This window comes from Sceloporus undulatus, chromosome 5, assembly GCF_019175285.1.
Source record: "Sceloporus undulatus isolate JIND9_A2432 ecotype Alabama chromosome 5, SceUnd_v1.1, whole genome shotgun sequence".
NCBI lineage: Eukaryota > Metazoa > Chordata > Lepidosauria > Squamata > Phrynosomatidae > Sceloporus > Sceloporus undulatus.
The window spans coordinates 86,935,499-86,953,287 of record NC_056526.1 but is presented as its reverse complement, the minus strand read 5'-3'; the positions used below and the strand labels follow the sequence as shown (position 1 = coordinate 86,953,287).

General features: G+C 41.4%; 1 protein-coding gene across 1 annotated transcript in view; it reads left to right on the top strand.

Moving 5' to 3' along the window:
* The first annotated feature begins 3,987 nt into the window (after positions 1-3,987).
* LOC121932215 (semaphorin-3C) overlaps positions 3,988-17,789 on the top strand; it is a 155,302-nt gene continuing 141,500 nt past the window's right edge. Inside the window, exons 1-2 of the mRNA XM_042470701.1 lie at positions 3,988-4,204; positions 9,425-9,566. Of these exons, the coding sequence (XP_042326635.1) occupies positions 9,464-9,566 (103 nt within the window). The 5' untranslated portion in view covers positions 3,988-4,204; positions 9,425-9,463. The remainder of the gene's footprint in view (positions 4,205-9,424; positions 9,567-17,789) is intronic.

The window sequence follows — 17,789 nt, the reverse complement described above, 5'->3', positions numbered from 1 at the left end:
TGGAATCAGTTCCCACTATGTTTACCCCGACTGAATCTCGGTGTGGCAATTTAACCCTGATGAAGTTCACATTACCATTTGTATTAATTTAAAATGGAGCTGCATTTTGATCGTTCTCATTTTTTAAAAAAAATACTGTAAATCAAATGATGCACATCTATGTCATAGTCCCACTGATACAGTTTTTTAAAAATGTCAAGCAAATCATGCTGACCTTTGTCATATTGATGGCATGAGTATTTAAAGGCACAGTCTACGGTGTCCATGCAATTGCAAATATGTCCATAACCTATCAAATTTTAGTTGTTTTTTTTTTTTAAATACACTGTCTAATAATGTTCTCAGGAGAACCCTCTCCCTGGCTTTGGTGAGCTCTGGGAATCAGACATCAGTGCAGATAAAGGGACTAAATCACTGGCAGAAGAGAGAAACGGCCAGGCTGTGCTTTAAAGAGACCACTTTCCAAAGTGCAGCAAGTCTGAATCCACTGCATTTCTGAAGCTGCTCTTTTTACTCCTGCAATTGAATGCCGAGAGGGAAAAACAATGGCTCTTGGCTGGCAGGGAGAAAGCAAAGTAGTGGGCATGATCTTCCCCTGCACATTATCCCCTCCCTCCTGGATGGCCTCAATGGTACCTGGAGCAAGTTCCCATTGGCGGCACCCTGGTAAAACCTGGTGTTTTGGAAAAGAAACAAGGGAAAACCTAAATCTTGGAAAAACTGGGTTATGAGGGATTTGTGCCCCCCCCCTTGAATTCAGGACAAGAAAAATGGCTGTGAGTGACCCCCTTTTAAACAAGTTTGCAAACTGGTTTATAATAGTGTGAGTAACCCCTGGATGTTATCAGAATGATTTGTAGGAGAGGCTAGAGAAACACTGAACATTCAGAGCTTTTGAAAGTATGGCTGGGTGCTGCAGTTCATGTCACCTTGGAAGCATGACTTTGAGCCTGTAACATGACCCTGAAATCTTGATTTGGTGTTTATGGATGGTTTCGTAGAAATCAGCAGAAAATACTCTGCACATGCTTGGCATCATTCATTCATTTTCTTTTTCCAAGATAGAATCCTAGAATTCACAGCAGCAGGTTCTGGTCCTGAACCCTTGTTCAGATGTAACCCTTTACAACTGTTTGGAACATGGGCATCTGGCCAAAGGAATCAGTCGCTGGGAGATGTGAATTGGACTGGAGCCATGTGCCAGTGAGAGCAAAGGAGCTTGAGAACTTGCAGGAGGGGGCTGTACCGCTTAAAATATTATGAATGCTCCATGGCTGATCTCAATTACTCTGAAGTTCTGCTTTCAAAGACTCGCTTGCCGCTGCTGGAAGCTAAAATTGACATGTATTTGGAAATCATGACACAAAGGATTAGCCTTGAAATAATATGGGGATGAGGGCAGGCATGGAGAGAAATCCTGTCTTTGGAAATGATTTCCTTGTTTTTTTTCAGTTGACAACAATGGGGGGTTTGGCGTCTCACTAAAATGGATCTGTCTGGCTTCAAGATGCTGCAGACAGCTCTGATGAAGCCTACACTTCTTCATCGGTGGGCTGTTACACAGAAAACGATAACAACCCCACTCTCTTCCATTGGGACTTAACTTCCTAAGGGCAGGTTTGCAACTTTAGCCTCATGCCTGCCTGCTCAAAAGTACATCTCTTTGAGATCAGTAAGACTCAGTTCCTCCTTCCATCTTTCCATCTGTAAATAAGGGACTTACATAGAAGTCCCTTACATAGGAACTTCTATATAACCTTGCAGTGGGTCAGGCTGCAAGCTTTCCTTAGATTGTAACAACACCGTTTGAGCTGAAGAGGGCTTGCTGTTGTGTGCCTCCAAGGCCTATTTGACTTAGGTTAAACTATCATGGGTTTTTTGGGTAAGCTTGCTTCAGAGGGGTTTGCAAATGCCTTCAGCTGAGGTGGAGAAAGTGTGATTTGTCAGTGGATTTCTGTAGCTGAGCGGGGATTTGAACCTGAGTCTGTTAGAGCCCTAGACTAACACTCAAACCACTACACCACTAGGGTTTCAACACTTTGGTAAAGAATGGCTACTCCCATGTGAATGGGATTAGGGCCTAAATACCCTAAAGGTGCCAGATCCCACTTCATCTTGGAAGCTAAGAGGTCAGCCCTGGTTAACAGATGGGAGACTGCCAACAAATACCAAGTGCTATAGGTTGTATCTCAGAGGAAGGGACTGGCAAAGCCACCTCTTGCCTATGGAAAAACCTATGACAAATTCTTGGGGTCACCACACACCAACAGAAGGCAAATACCTGGCTCAGCCAAGTAAAACTCACTGGGTGATCTTGGGCAAGTCACACTCTCTGAGCCTCAGAGAGTGGTAACCTCTCTCTGAAAAAACTTGCTATGAAAAGTCCATGCTGGGTTTGCCTTAAGGTTGATAAAAGCACACATACCTTATTGGATTTGGTTGGGTGTGATGCTCAGTAAATATCTATAAGATAGGGTTGTGACCTTGCACACCCTTTTGGGGAGGCAAGCAGGAAGAGAGCTGTTTGACACAGTGGCACTTGTTGTGTGCCTTCAGATTATTCCTGATTTATACAAACCTATTGAGGGTTTTCTTGGCCAGTTTCTTCAGTGGGGGGTTGCCTTTGCCATCCTCTGAGGCTGGGTTTTCGTGGCCAAGCAGGGATCAAGTCTTGCTCTTCTGGAGTTCTAGTCTAACACTTAAATCATCACAGCATGCTGGGTAACCACCTTGGCATTTATATCTGAATACACTCCGGTGAGGCAAGCCCTTCCAGGTTGAATAATTCAGGTTGACACTATTTTAATAGCCATGTCTCAATGCTATGGAATCCTGGGATTTGTAGTTTCTTGTGGTATCAGAGGATTCTTACAGAGACAGCTAAATGTCCCACTGCAGTGTCCTGAATTCCATAGCATTCAGCCATGGCAGTTAAAGCAGTGTCAACCTGGACTGCTTCTGCAAGGTGGATGCGGAAACTCCCTGGATTATTGTATGGATGCAGAAACACCCTTGTGCAGATGCAGTGTGGATGCAGAACCCCCCTGGATTATTGTGTGGATGTAGTAACTCCCTTGGGGGGGGGGGTGTAATATGGATGGAGAAACTCTTTGGTTTGTTATGTGAATGTAAAAACTCCTTGGATTATTGTGTGGGTGCAGTAACGCTCTTGTGTGTGAATGTAATGTGGATGCAGAAACTGCTTGGATTATTGTGTGGATGCAGAAACCCTCTGGATTATTGTGAGGACGTAGTAATTCCCCTGTGTGGAGGTAGTGTGGCTGCAGAAACTCCCTGGTTTGTTCTGTGGATGCAGAAACTCCTTGGATGATTGTGTGGGGTGCAGATGTTCCTTTGTATGGATGCAGAAATTCCCTGGTTTATTGTGTAGATGCAAAAACTCCTGGATTATTGGGTGGATTCAGAAATTCCTTGGTTTATTATAGGGATGTAGAAATTCCCTGGTTTATTGTGTGGATGCAAAAAATACCTTCTTGGATTATTGCATGGATGCAAAAAAACAACTACAAACCCTCCTTGGATTATTATGTGGATGCAGAAATTCCTTTGTATGGAGACAGGAATTCCCTGGTTTATTATGTGGATGCAACATAAAAAAAACCTCCTTGGATTATTGTGTGGTTGCAAAAACTCCCTTGTATGGAGGCAGGGATTCCCTGGTTTATTATTATGGGATGGAAAAAAACCCTCCTTGGATTATTGCATGGATGCCAAAAAAACTCCTTGGTTTATTATGAGGCTGCAGAAGCCCCCTGGCTTCTCTGTGCAGAGTGTGTGTGTGTGTGTGTGGGGGGGGTCTTGAGGAGCAGGACTTGCCTGGGCGGGGCCCTTTACCTGCTCCTAGGCCCCTCCCCCTCCCCCTGCCTTCCTCAAGGGGCGGGGCCTGTGCGTTCCTTTAGGAGCCGCCCAGCTCTGCTCTGCTTCGCTAATGAGCCTTTCTCTGGGCGGCGCGGCTTCTATAGTCACTCATTCACTCACAGCGGAGCTCCCAGCTCGAGACTTCGCAGTCCTGCTTAGAGACCCTCGTGCTGCTTTTGAGACGCCTTGATCGCGAAGGGAGCCCTCTTGGAGGACTTTGTTGGCAAAGCCATTCTAGGAGTCTGATCGCCACCAACGTTGGATTTTCCTTTCTTGTCCTAAAAGGATCCCCCTTGGAGCCCACTGGAGGGTCACTGAAGGCTGGGTAAGTGTGTGTGTGTGTGTGTTCAGTGTCAAGTTGTGTGTTGTCTGCCTTCAAGTCCTTTCCCATTTAGGGCAACCCTATTCTTTCCAGATTTGCTCAGAGGAGCTGCCCCTGAGGCTGAGAGAGTGTGACTTGCCCAACGTAAGAGTTTTTTACTAGGTTAAAAAAACCTGTCTGTAATCAAGTTATTAAATTTTAATTATAAAATTATTAAGTGAAGATGTAAAATAAAATTGTTAAATTAAATTAAATTATTACATTAAATTATTAATTTAATAATTTTATTTATTAATTTATTAATTTTAATTTCATATTTTATTTAACTTTATTAAATAATTTTATTGAATTTTATTAAATATTTTGTTTAACTTTATTAAATAATTTTATTGAATTTTATTAAATAATTTATTTACTTTTATTAAATAATTTTATTGAATTTTATTAAATTAAGGTACTTCAGAAAGGATCTTAGCCAAGAGAAAAAGCATTTCCACCTGTTCTTTTCTCTCCCCCCCTCTCCTCATCTGCTCCTCACCAAGTTACTTCTTTTCTTTAACTTTCCCACTGAGGTTTCTTTTGTTTGGAGGAGGTCAAAGAGTGTGAGGGATTCCCATCTACGCTGTGGCACTAATCTGGTTTGATCCCACTTCAACTGCCCCTGGCTCCATACGCTGGAATTCTGGGAATGGGAGTTTGTTGTGGCACCTTTAAACGGTTTTAGTTTGAGAGGGGAACGCTTTAAGTTATGCCTTGGATTGCCTGCCCTAAAGGCACCCAGATTCTGGACCCATCTTGAGAGCTAAGCAGGGTCAGCCCTGGTTGGTACTTGGATGGGAGACCGAGAAGGAACTCCTGGCGCTGTGGGCTGTCTCTTAGAGGAAGGGACTGGCAAAAACCACCTCTGTGGCTATCCCTTGCCTAAGCAAAACCCTGTGAAATTCCTGGGGTCGCCATCAGTCAACAGGTTACTTGGAGGCATACTGCAAACTTGAAAATGGTGCTTGTTTGAATTGAAACAATCTATTCTTTAGGGTTGCCACAAGTCAGAAATGAATGGAAGGCACAGGGCAGCAACAAACAGGGATACAATATTGGAAACAGTATCTTTTCCCATCTGATGAAATGATACTGTTTCCAATATTGTATCCCTGTTTGTTGTTGTGTGCCTTCAATTCATTTCTGACTTGTGGCAACCCTAAAGTGAGTCTTGCAGGTTCCTAATAAGGGGGTTTGCCCTCACCTCCCTCTGAGGCTGAGAGAGTGTGACTTGCCCAAAGTTTACCTGGCTGAGCCTGGACTTGAACCCTGATCTCCACAGAGTCATTATCCAGTGTTCAAACCACTACACCATCCAGTGCTCAAACCACACTGGCTCCAATTTACATAACGCATAATGCCTTTCGTAATATCATAGTGTCGCTGGCTGCTGGGTCTTGGGCATGTTAACTTTGGAGTAAATTCCATTGCATCTAGTAAAGCTTTTTCAAAAGTAAGTGCATGCCTTCATATTTATTCCAAAGAAACATCAGTTCAGGTGCGCATCATGTTACTGACATGCTTCTTGTTTAAAAGGACCAAACTGCTCTGTAGGGAATTGTGGCTGCAGAAGAACAATGCAAATCTGAAAGTGGTGCGAAGCATTAAAATGCATATATATATATATATAGAGAGAGAGAGAGAGAGTAAAATTGGCTTGCACTTGTTGTCTGCTGTATTCCAAAATACTCATCAGAGATTAAATTAGGAGACGCTGGAAAAAGAGAAGGTATTTTTTCCTTCCTTGTGACTCTTTCTCTCCCAATCTAATTGAAGCGTGCATTGCATAATGCCACCGGTCCCCTCCCCTTCGCATTGGAAAGCATGCGTTCTACAACTGTGGCATACTAATCCTATTTCGTCTCTGAAATGCACAGTTTCGGCATGTTTGGCCATTTGTTTAGGTCTCACAAAGCAATCTTGTGGGGACTTAACAGCATTTCTTGCCTCGCAAAAAGGATTATGGAGGAGGATATTGGATTGGCTAATGGAGAGGTAGTAAGCTAGCAGCACTGGGGTGGGTTTGAATTGAATTAACCCTTCCTCTGAGAAAAAAAAGGACCAAATCAGAAATGCAAGATTTTTCTGGGTTTGAATGATACCTGGTGGAGCTAAAGTTGGAAACTAGTTTTACTCTCCCTCAGATGATGCTTTGCATTATCCGAGTCTATAATGTATAACATAATAGGGCGATTGTGTGCACATGGATGCAATATAATAGAGAAATCCCAATTTAACGGACTTGAAATGACATGTCAGTGTATTCCCAAAAGGGGCTCTGTTGACAGGAGGAATAATTTCTTCAGGTCAGTGCTGCAGCCTGTTGCTTGGAGTGAAAATAGCCCGGGGATGATGGGATGTCTCACCTCAGCCCCCTCTTGTTTCTTTTTGCAGAATGTTACTATAATCTGCAAGAACTGGTGGTCAGGAGTTGGACAGATGCCGTTGTTGGCTACCTTGCACAGAAATATTTGTTAGAACCGGTTCTTGTTGAGGAGGTGTGAGCTCCCTTTGGGGATCTGAGTCAACACAGGCAGAGAGAAAGGGAAAGAGAAATATCTTCCCCGTTTTCTCCTGTAGAACATTGCTGAGTCTATTGTGGAGGTTGTCCATAATATGAGGACAAAAAGCTATTAACGTGCAGACACCTCTCTGCTGTTATTGTTATGTGCTTCCACAACAGTTTTGACTTAAAGCAATGCTTTCATAGGATTTTCTTGTCACTATTTCTTCATAAGAGGTTTGCTGTTGCCTTCCTTTGAGGCTGAGAGAGTGTGAGTTGTCCAAGGTCACCAAAGTGGGTTTCCATGGCCAAGAAGGGATTCAAGCCCTGATCTTCCAGGCTCCTTGTCCAACATTCAAATCACTACACCATTCTGACTCTCTACACCATGCTGGGAAGTGCAGTAGCCACAGTTTTAAGAGTAGTTGGTGGGTGTTCCCAGCTCTTTCATGTGAAATGATAGATGCTGGTGTTTAGCTGGGAAGAAGACCTATTATTGTGTAGCAAATGGTTTGAACCTTGTGGCACTTATACAGTCCAATTCTAGGGGTGCCTGCTCAGATAGATGCAGGTCCCGTTTAAGAGTGGAGCATCACATCTGAATGCTCCAAAGAGAAGTTGTCACATCTGGAAGTTACTTGTGGCTTCAAATTTCAGCTACTAGAAAATGAAAGTGTGAAGCTTAGTGTGAGAAGTACCTGTCTGCACATGTCCATTCCTGCTCTATTGGTTCTTACTTTTTACAGGAAGAAAGAGGGCTATTTTTAAAAGGATTAAATGTACATAATAATCTGTACCATGTATTGTTTCCTTTCTGGATTAATGGTGTCATGTAACAATTGTACCAGTGAGTGCATGCATTCAGGTAAATCCATAAAACTCATTCACAGTTTTCATTGAATTAATATTGATCAGAACCTCAAATGTGGATCAATAAATATGCTACAGGCATCCCTCCATAGCCACAGATTCTTTATCGACAGACTCAAGCATCCATGGCTTGAAAATATATTTTTAAAAAGTATACATTCTAAATAGCAAACCTTGATTTTTGCCATTTTGTATAAGAGACGCAATTTTCCTGTGCCATTGTATTCAATGGGATTTGAGCATCCACAGATTTTAGTATCCACAGGAGATCTTGAAACCAGACCTCAATGAATACCAAGGGTTCACAGTAGTTTTACTCACTTCTTGTATTCTTTTTGGTTCTTGCAACCATGTCTTGTGCACTGATACCTTTTATATTTGTTAGTTGTCTCTGATGAATGGTTCCACTGTTCAGTCTTCATTGGTAAGGAAATATAGTTACTTCTATAGACTCGCGACTCAATCTTTAGCTAAGCTGTGCAAGTAGAGATCATGTTACTGATGCCACAACAAACTTCAGATTCTACTAGAGACAAAACCAGTGTAAAAATATCCCTCTATTGCATGATGATCATGCTGTACAACAACTGAGAGGGCAGAACAGTGTCACCGTTTCTGTCAATGACACATCTTAATGTTGACTTCATAGGAGTGAGTGCATTCAGTGTCAGTTTCGTGACACACACAATCATCTCCTCCCATGTATTTGCAAAAGGTGGCATGCATACCAAGAATTTTCTCATGTTGTCTCCAGCCTTTTGTATGGACATAAAGAGATGGAAACCCTGTGGCTGTCTTGGTACACAACTTTGGTACCCAGAGAATGAGATACTGAAAATCATTCACATCTAGAATTCCTATATTTGCTGTGTTTGCCTTCCCTTGATAACATTACCTGCCCCTTTTCTTGGGATGCCTACATTATATTCCTAAAGACTCAACTTAATATTTAAGTTACTGCAATGATATAACTATATGAACTTTATTAGGGGGGCAACATTCATATTTGGGGGACAGCGCCTTCATTTTTTCCCTTCTCCTCTAACTACTGCTGGTTTAAGGTACTTTGCCTTATAGCATATTAGTGTTTGTAGTTTTATACACAGCTCAGAGCGATTCTTATGGGTACTAGGGATATGCGAAAAATGTACTCTACCTAAGTTTCGTTTTAAAATAAAGAAATAAAATAAATGGATTTACTCTATTTTGCCATCTCCCAGACTATACATAGAACTAGATACAATATGTAGTTTTAAATTAATGTATTTCTGGGACAGTTATTTATTCTATGAAATAAAAGGCATGTGATCAGGAATACTAAATATGCACACAAAATAGTGTCACAGAATAGACTTGGAAATAAGGAAAGGAAAAAGTCTGCAGAAATGGGCTTAATGTCTCAGTCCATTCCCAGTGGTTACTTGAAGCCAACCCTTCTACATTTTAGAAAGAGTACAGTAAAGACAGAGATCTAAAAATATCAAGACGTTTTCATTCATGAAACCTTATCTCTTGTCCTTGCTTTGCTCTGCCTTGACATTTAACATAATTATTTTTCCAGCAGGTGGGAATCATCCTTATTGAAATAAACTGAGCCTAATCCTTACTCCAGGCCTTCCTCAGTCAACATTTCCCTTGCAATCTCCTTTTCCTGCTGGCCCTGCCAGTCTTTTTTTCATATTTTAGAAAATAAGGGTGAAAACCATACCTTTTAGTGGGTTTTACAACTCTGCCGCTGTAATAATGACAACATTGTATCTGGCCAAATGGGTAAAACCAGCAATAACCTCTCTCTTTCTCATTTTGTTTAGGATTCATATCTTGGATATTAAGTTTCGCATCCGAAGATAATGACATTTCTAAGTCTCCAAGTGTTGATTGGGGTGTTTATTTGCTCTTGGAGTGTAAAAGGATCTTCGCAGCCTCAGGCCAGGGTGTTCTTAACATTCAATGGTAAGAAAGCAGATAAACATTCCAAGGCAAATGTTATTGCAGAACATTGTCTTCTATCCACTCAAACCAGTAACTAAGCAATAAATACAATTATGTCTTCATCATCCTAAGCTGCCTTGCTTGCAGTTCTAGCATTAGAATTCTCGGGTTTGTTTTGGGTCCCATCTTAGCAATGTTTATGAAACAGGCTTGATTATTTAGATTAAAATGTGCAATGTTCCTTGACTTTTGGAAATCTAAGTGTACTTTTAGCCGGAATGTGCTCGTTATGAGTTCTCACTGCATGTATAATGAAAATGCCGTCAGAAAATGTTCATAGCCATTTTTCACATGGACAGCAGAGCTGCTACTAATATGATGAACTTCTTATGGGTGGAACACACCATTTTGTGCAAATGGCGTATCTATTTTCCACAAGGCTGTTATACTATTAAGCCATGTTTACAGTGGCTTCCCAGGAAAGTATTGTTGCTTATCCACAGTAAGTCTCCCCTCTTAAATACTAGCTGCCCTGTTATAGAAAAAAATTATATAAGAGTGCTCTGCTAGGTCAGGTGGAAGTTGTTTTTTGATACTTCTGCGTGTGTTCAGACAATTTCTTTTTCGCTTTTTTGGGATGTTTATGTTGAGATTGGTGTTTAAAACTAGCTCCTTCTCATTGCCCCGCTCTGCCAGAATGAATCCATGTATATGCCCTCTTGTTTTTGCAAGCCTTCAAAGAGCACAGAGCAATAAGTACTATTCAAAAACCTTACCTCTCCTTGGCTTGCATGCTAGGGGTATAAATAAAACTGAAGAGTGTCTTGATGTGGAAGGACATGGGACAACATACATATTGTTTGTACGCTTTTTAAAAAATTAACTTGAAATGCAATCCGTGTATGAAATCTGAATGTTTCAGGAGCATTTATTTTGACTGTGAAGTGTTAAATATGCCTTCTATGAATGTTGAGGAAGCAGCAGTTCTAAAATCAATGAATAAAGGATCTGAAGTTGCATCACTTTTCATAAGTTAATTTTTAAATATGGCAAACCAGAAATTGTCTGAATAGTATCAGTTTGGACAAGGTGAACCTCGGGTCTAATTTTGTGTTCAGCAGCTTATTTCATGTCACTGTTTAGTCTGAACTGGAAACCAGTTGAATGTATCTGGTAGGCACTAGTATACTGGTACAAATGAGGAGTGATTATAAACTGTGTATGATTTTGGGAAGCAGGCAGCAGCATTCTTATCCAGGCAGTTGTGATTTGGAGATTGTGCATAGCACTATGAGAGGAGTGGACATATAAGCTTATATGTTTTGTGAAGGCAAGAATGGATCATGTCAGCGATTTTCTCCCTCTTCTGTGAGAATACAGTTTTTCAGTATTTTCTTGTCAGAATACTTTCAAATTTCATTCAATTAAATTTGTTTGAGCAAAAAGACACAAGTGTTTTCCAGTTTTAAAAATGTGCATGAGACAGTGTATCTTGCCCCCAAATCATCTCTCTGCAGAACAATTACTTGTATTCTTGCACAAATGGATTTTTTCCCATGTCACTGGGGGGGGATACCCCACTGGGTGATGGTAGACTGCTGGAATAATGGCACACCTGGTAGGATTGGCAGTGGCATCTCTAGGGGAGTATGGGGTGTGTGGATTGCCCCAGAGGGGGTGTCACCTGGTGAGGTGGTACCTCCATTGAAGAGGCTGCCTTCTGAGTCCAGCGTGGTGGTAGCTACCATGCTTGACTTGGAAGGCCTTTGGAGAGGTGCAGCTGCTTTTTGAGTATGGCAGAAGTACAGGCCGGGTGGGGAAGGGTGATGTCTTCAGAAGTCCCACATGGCAGCTGAGGGGCAATCTGGCAAGTTCACACACCCCCTTCCACACCAGGTGACACCAACCCTCGTCACCCTAGTGGTGTAGTTTCTGGTCCAGCAATAAATGTATTGCCTACCTTTCTCATTCACCTATCCACTTTGCCAGACCAGTAATGGGCTGTTTGTAGGTTTCAGCACTACCACCCCCATCAGCAGCTGCTGGTGGTGGGGTGTTGCCTTCCTTTCTATGTGTGGTGTAGCTGCTGGTTGAGCAGCCATGCCAGACCTGAAACAGGCCATCAGGAGGCTATGGCATCCCCCCACTCCTGTGTCAGCAGCTTCTGGTTGGGTGGTGCAGTGCCTTCCATTCTGGTGAGCAGCCACTCCAGACCTGGAATGAGCTTCTGGGAGACTGCAGAAGAAGGGGTGTGCTGATTCTGGCTTCCCTGCTACCATGGCTCTTTTGGCCAAAGGATCCAAGGCATTGGGGAAGAATGAATGAGAAGCCCCATCTTCTGTTCCATCTCTTCTCACTGCTTCGTTGGCTTTGCCTCCATACACCCCAGTAGCCCCTCTGGAAATCTAAACTGGGTGACACCCACCCTGACACCACTGATTTTTTTTCAAATGAATTCCTGAATTGCAAAGAACCTTGAGACTGTTCTCGTTCTAGGGCAGGGTTTCTGGAGTGCTGGGGTATCCTTTTTTTATTGAGGATGTAATGAGTATTCTTCATGTCCCTGCACTATAAAGGATGCAAATGAACTCTCTGTCTTGGCTCCTTTGGTTCATATTGTTGTGTACCCTGAATAGACTCCAAAGCCTGCTGTTGATTTTTTGTCATCTACCCACTTAACTGCTTAGTGTGTAGCTCAGTGTTAGCCCTAGAAGCATTCTCTTTCTGGAAGGTCTCTGACAGCATCTTGGCTGTGTTCCAACTTAGGCTGAAGATCCTGTGTGTCATTCTGACTGTCAGTTTTTCTGTAAGAGGCTCTTTTGGCAATTGCTGGGTTTCTCTGAGAATAATGTGTTAGACTAGGCAATCTACATATCTTTTTACAGATGTATTTTCCAGGGTCTGTAAAGAATTATAAGATTCAGACAAGCACAAACTGCCAAATGCATGTAACAACCCATGTGGCTGACACTCCAAACTACTTCTTAAGTGGAATGACTGTGTGAGTCATTGAGTCACTAAGCTTATAAAGGAAAGAAACTCAAAGGTAATAAGTGGGATGAAAAAGAAACACCAAAGGAATCAATGGGATAAGCCTTTCTGTCAATCAGTGCATTCAGTTCCCCCCATTTTTAATTACCGTTGTTTGCTCTCCTGTTGCTACAGTCATCCAACTGTGTAGAAGCTGTCTTGCTTGTTTTATTATCCTTTGCTTAAAATTGAAATCATAGTTGACTCTTTAGAAGCTATGCACATAAAGAAAAGTATGGGCTAAATATGGCAATGATGTTAATTTATAGCAAATATTAATCACTGCTCTCTTGAAACAAAAGTATTAAGCTGATTTATAACCAAAAGAAGGTAACACTACAATTCTATACACATTTATTTGTTTAAAGTATTTATACCCCACTCTTCAGCAACAAAGACTCTCAAGAGAGGCTTAGACTTTATTAATTTCACAGCTCTCTGCCCTCATACAATCTAAATAAGACATGACCCACGAGGAAAAGGAAATGTCACTTACCTATGATTATTGAACATAGTGGGTAAACATGTATAGGATTCTGGTGTGGTTAACTGAAAGAATAGCATTCCTAAAAGAGGAAAACAAAACAACACAAGATTCAGAAATACAAGACACAAGAAAATAAAAAAGAGTTTTAATTTTAAATTGAGTTTGCAATCCTAAACATACTTCTAGTAGAAATTAAGGTTCAAATTTAGAAGAAAAATGTAGTTTTCTAATCTGTAGCATTTAGGATTGTGCTGTGTTAAATTTAATCATTATTTAGTAATGTGGTGACCTTTAGGGCCTCTCGGGCAAACTAATTCTCAAATTACAAACCAACTATGCCCAATGCCCTGCTCTTGCCTCTATTGGATTTTATTCTAGGGAGGGGAAGAATCTGGAGCAAGGCATTTCTAACAGTGTGAAATATAGGGAAAGATGCATGGAAAAAGTCATCCTTGCCAATATACACCCTCCCTGTCAGGTTATTGTATGGTTTTAGATGTAATATTTAAGTTACATCTATTTTGTACTATTATTACAATTATTAAGCATGGTTTAAAGAAATCAGGTCTGGGCACATAACCCTCTCTTGCTTGGTTCATTTTCCAGAGCTTGGAAAAGTTACTTTTGGGGACTACATTTCCGAAGTCCACCTGTTCTGGCTAGTTATTATGTTAATTCAGGGGAGGTTTGGTAAACAAATAAACAAACTTTTCCTAGCTCTGCTATTTGCCATTTAATGGATACTGAGGAGACGTATTAATGAAGTTGCTTAGGGTTTTGTTATGCCTTTACTTTCAGTATGAATCTATATTACTAGTTGTTAAGCTACAACGATACCCTTTTAACTCAAGGTAATTTAACCTAAGTGAGTTTCATGGTTCAGTGGGTGACTAGACGCTAGCTTTCCCAGGTTCCAGGGCTACACTCTAACCACTAGTCTACATGTGTTTTTCTGAGGTCATTGAGTTTTAATTCCAAGTATCCATTTGTCAATATTTGATATTTTGTCCAGTATCAGCTGTCCACTGCCACTTTAGGAATCATCTGGAAATGAGTATACAATGAGCCCTCCACATTTTGGGGGCTTAGGGATACAGGACCCCTGTGAAAGTGGGAAAATTGCAAATAAAATACCATTTTTTTTTGCCTGAGAAAACACCTCTTTAGGTCCTCCAACACTACTCTCAGGTTAACATCAGCTGGAGCTTGACTGTAGAATCATGCTGGAAGAATCTCTAGGTCTTTCTTTCAGCATAACTCTTTTGTCAGCACCCAACAGAGTCACACTGGAGGACCTAGAGGTTCCTAGAAAGAATATATCAGTTAAATCTGGGAGTAATCAAATCTGCAAATGTGAAAGCCACAAATGTGGAGAGCAAACTGTATGTGCTCCTGTAAGCTATATTTGTATAGTGGTGGCATTCGGAACCAGTATAGACATGTGTTTTAAGTGGTTCGTGTCTGATAGTCAAATTATATTTGGATAGTTTTCTGGTCCTTCTGCAGACATGAAATTCACTAGCACCCTCAGTTATGCCAGTGTTCCCTCTCCCCCAAAAAGAGGGGTTTGGTTGTTTATTGTGTTTTAAAGCAGATATGTAGTCTAAGTATGTATAGCTGTGATGTTGAAAAGCCCAATGATACATCTGTGAGATGCGACAATTTTAATAAAGGATTATTTTAGAGGATGACACTTATCTGCTCATTCATGCTCTAAGATGTCATGGGAAGAAAACCATACCTTCAAAAACAAAAAGCTAATAGTTTATTTGGCAGAAGATACTCCATCCATATGTAATCAAAGGCTTCTGAAATACAGCAGCATTAGCTGGAGGAGATGATCAGATATAAAGGCAATATGAGTAAGTTTTACAAAACTGCCCCATACAGATTTGAAATAGCATAAGCTGCAGTATGGATGGAATGACAGCTGTAACACATGGAACTGAATATCTGAAAATTTAAAGCACAGAAAACATTAAAAACAAAAGAGCTTCAGTACAATGATAAAGTAAGAACTTAAGTTGTAGTGTTTGTGTCTTTCTTTCTCAGTGAGGGGTTACTGCTCTTTTATACTTATCCAAAGAAGGTGAGCAAGAAATGAAAGATAGAGAGGCAATGAATTAAAGGAATGGGCAGGCAATGAAGCTTGGTACAAACACGCAAGAAGCACCATCCTGGTGCCTATTCTAGGGTTCAAGACCGCACAGCATCCTCACATTCCCGAACCTGAGTATGTGGCGGCTGTGTCATCATGGCAACCTCCCACATCCATACGGGGGCCGCCATGATGATGCAAGTGTTGCGCAGCATCCGCACATTGCAGCAATGCACTTGTGTCATCTATGCGCCAATGGTACACTCATGGCGGTGGCTGCGCACTGCAGAAAAGAACCCACTTTCAGTGTGGGGAGGGGGGTCTGCAGTGGAGGGAGCCCATGTGGTTTGGTTGCTGCAGGCTCCCTGAGGAGCAAAAACAGGCAGCTCCATCCCGCCCTTTCGGGGTGGTCTGTCGAGCCCCTAAGTAAAATAAAGTCTTAGCATTTCCTAAACATTAGAAAAGGGAGCTTTCTTCTATGAGCTGATTTTCCTCTTAACAGCTCCATAAATTTAGCAGAGCTATAAGTGGTGTTCAAAGATTTCTCCTGAAGGTGATTTGAGTTTTCTTCATGAAAATGTCAGTCTGTGAGCAATTTCCCCTGCATTTTCTAGAAGGAAAAGGAGCATCTTTTAACAGTTTAAATAAGATGCTTTTAACAGTTCTGTGAAAGGCTCACTGAAGGAAATATGTTCAGTGTTTTCTGGAATGCAAAGTGGCAAGTGGTCTCTGTAAAATGAAAATTCTGTAAATCTGCATGTTTTTTTAAGAGTCTGTAATCCATATGGTGAAAAGAACTTTTAGTCTTAACAAATTCATTGTGTACTGTAATAACTTCCCAAGCGTATAGTATAATCCAAATCCCTAGCCTTTTCCATTGTCTAATTTTGATTTTTTTTTCTTTTAGCAGAAATGTGATGAGCCTACTCTTATTCACACAATGTTATTCTGGATTGAAAGAGAGATTGTGGGCTGATGTACACCTTGTATGCAGGCTTTGTGAAAAGTTAGCATGGGGTTATGCTCCCTAAATGCAGCTAAAACAAATCTACTGTGATGGTAACATACAACTGAGGTTCCAGCTAGTTGTTCCAAACTATTTTTTCTGAAGGGTTTGTAAGAACAATGTGTTTCATTATAAAGTATAACAGTGAAAGGGTTATAGTGTCAGTGGTAGATAGTAAAGCATCAAATACAGGCTTAGAAGTTGAGTATGTTTGGCCTGGGGGACAGAAGGTTAAGAGGTGATATGAAAGCCATGGTTAAATATTTGAAGAGATGTCATATTGTGGATGGAGCAGGCTTGTTTTCTGTTGCTCTAGAGACTAGGGCCTCTTCTGCACAAGCCCCATTCTTGCAGCAGTCAAACTAGTATTTTTTAAGCTTTCAAGGCAGCCATCAATGCACCCTTCTCAATTGCATGACTGGGACTGCTGCTTCCATCGCTCTCTCTACCTTAACCCTGCCTCCCTGCTACATGTCCTACCCAGCATGTCTTTAGAGTTTTGTTTATTTCACTTTATTTTTTTGCAATTGTTGGAGCGAGTGAAGTCTTGAAAAGCAAAAAGAAAAGAAAGAGAAAATAAATAAATAAAGGTAATGAGGATTATTGCGAATACTGAGGGGAAGGGGAGACAAGAGGGAGTAGGGGAGACTGATACCACGCGACTGGCAACTGCACAGCTACCCTGGCAGCAACATTTCACACCTGGGGACTTGCACAATTACTAGGTCATTCATGGGTTTTCTCTGTCAGTGAAAAGGGAAGGTTCGGGAGAGATAAGCTATGGGTTGGATGTGTCATTATGCAGTGAATGCCACTAAAGCTACTTCTTTCTCAGTGCAATCGTGGCTTAAAAGCCAAGTGAACATGGGGCAACAGATTCAAACTATAAGAAAAGAGATAGCAATAGCAAGTAGATTTCTATACCGCTTATCAGTGCACTTAAGTTCTCCCTAAGCCATTTACAGTGTGTAAGCTCATTGGGTACTCATTTTAGCAATCTCGGAAGGATGCCAGGCTGAGTCGATGCCACCTAAGCATCAGGAAGAGCTTTTCTGATGGTAAGGGAGCTGTTCAACAGTGGAATACTCTGCCTGGGAGTGTGGTGGAGTCTCCTCCTTTGGAGGTTTTTAAACATAGGTTGGATGGCTATCTGTCAGGAGAGCTTTGATTGTGTCTTCCCACATGGTGGAAGTTGGACTGGATGGCCTTACACACTGTAAAATATTTATGATTCTATGATTCTATGATTATGCTTTCAAAGCATGAAGTTCCCCTTCCCCCTGCAGTTCTCAGGACCTGTACCAGTTTGTACAGCTGTTTAGTGGCTGGAGGTTTGTGTTTGTGTTTGTGTGTGGAAAATGACCAGGTAGCACTCACTGCAGGATGACATGAGATCATTCTCCTGAATTCATTCCCCCTACTTCTAGGCAATGAACCCTCATGTACTAACTGAGTGCGTGAAAGGGTGAGGACACTGATTCTGCTAGCCTCTCTGTTAGCTTTATTACTGACACCAGTATGCTCTTTGGTCACTATCTTACAGCTCTTTTGTGCTGTTAGGAACTCGTGGCCAATCAGGGATCCCAGTGATAAGGAGAAGCCCTATATATGTGTCGTCTTTTC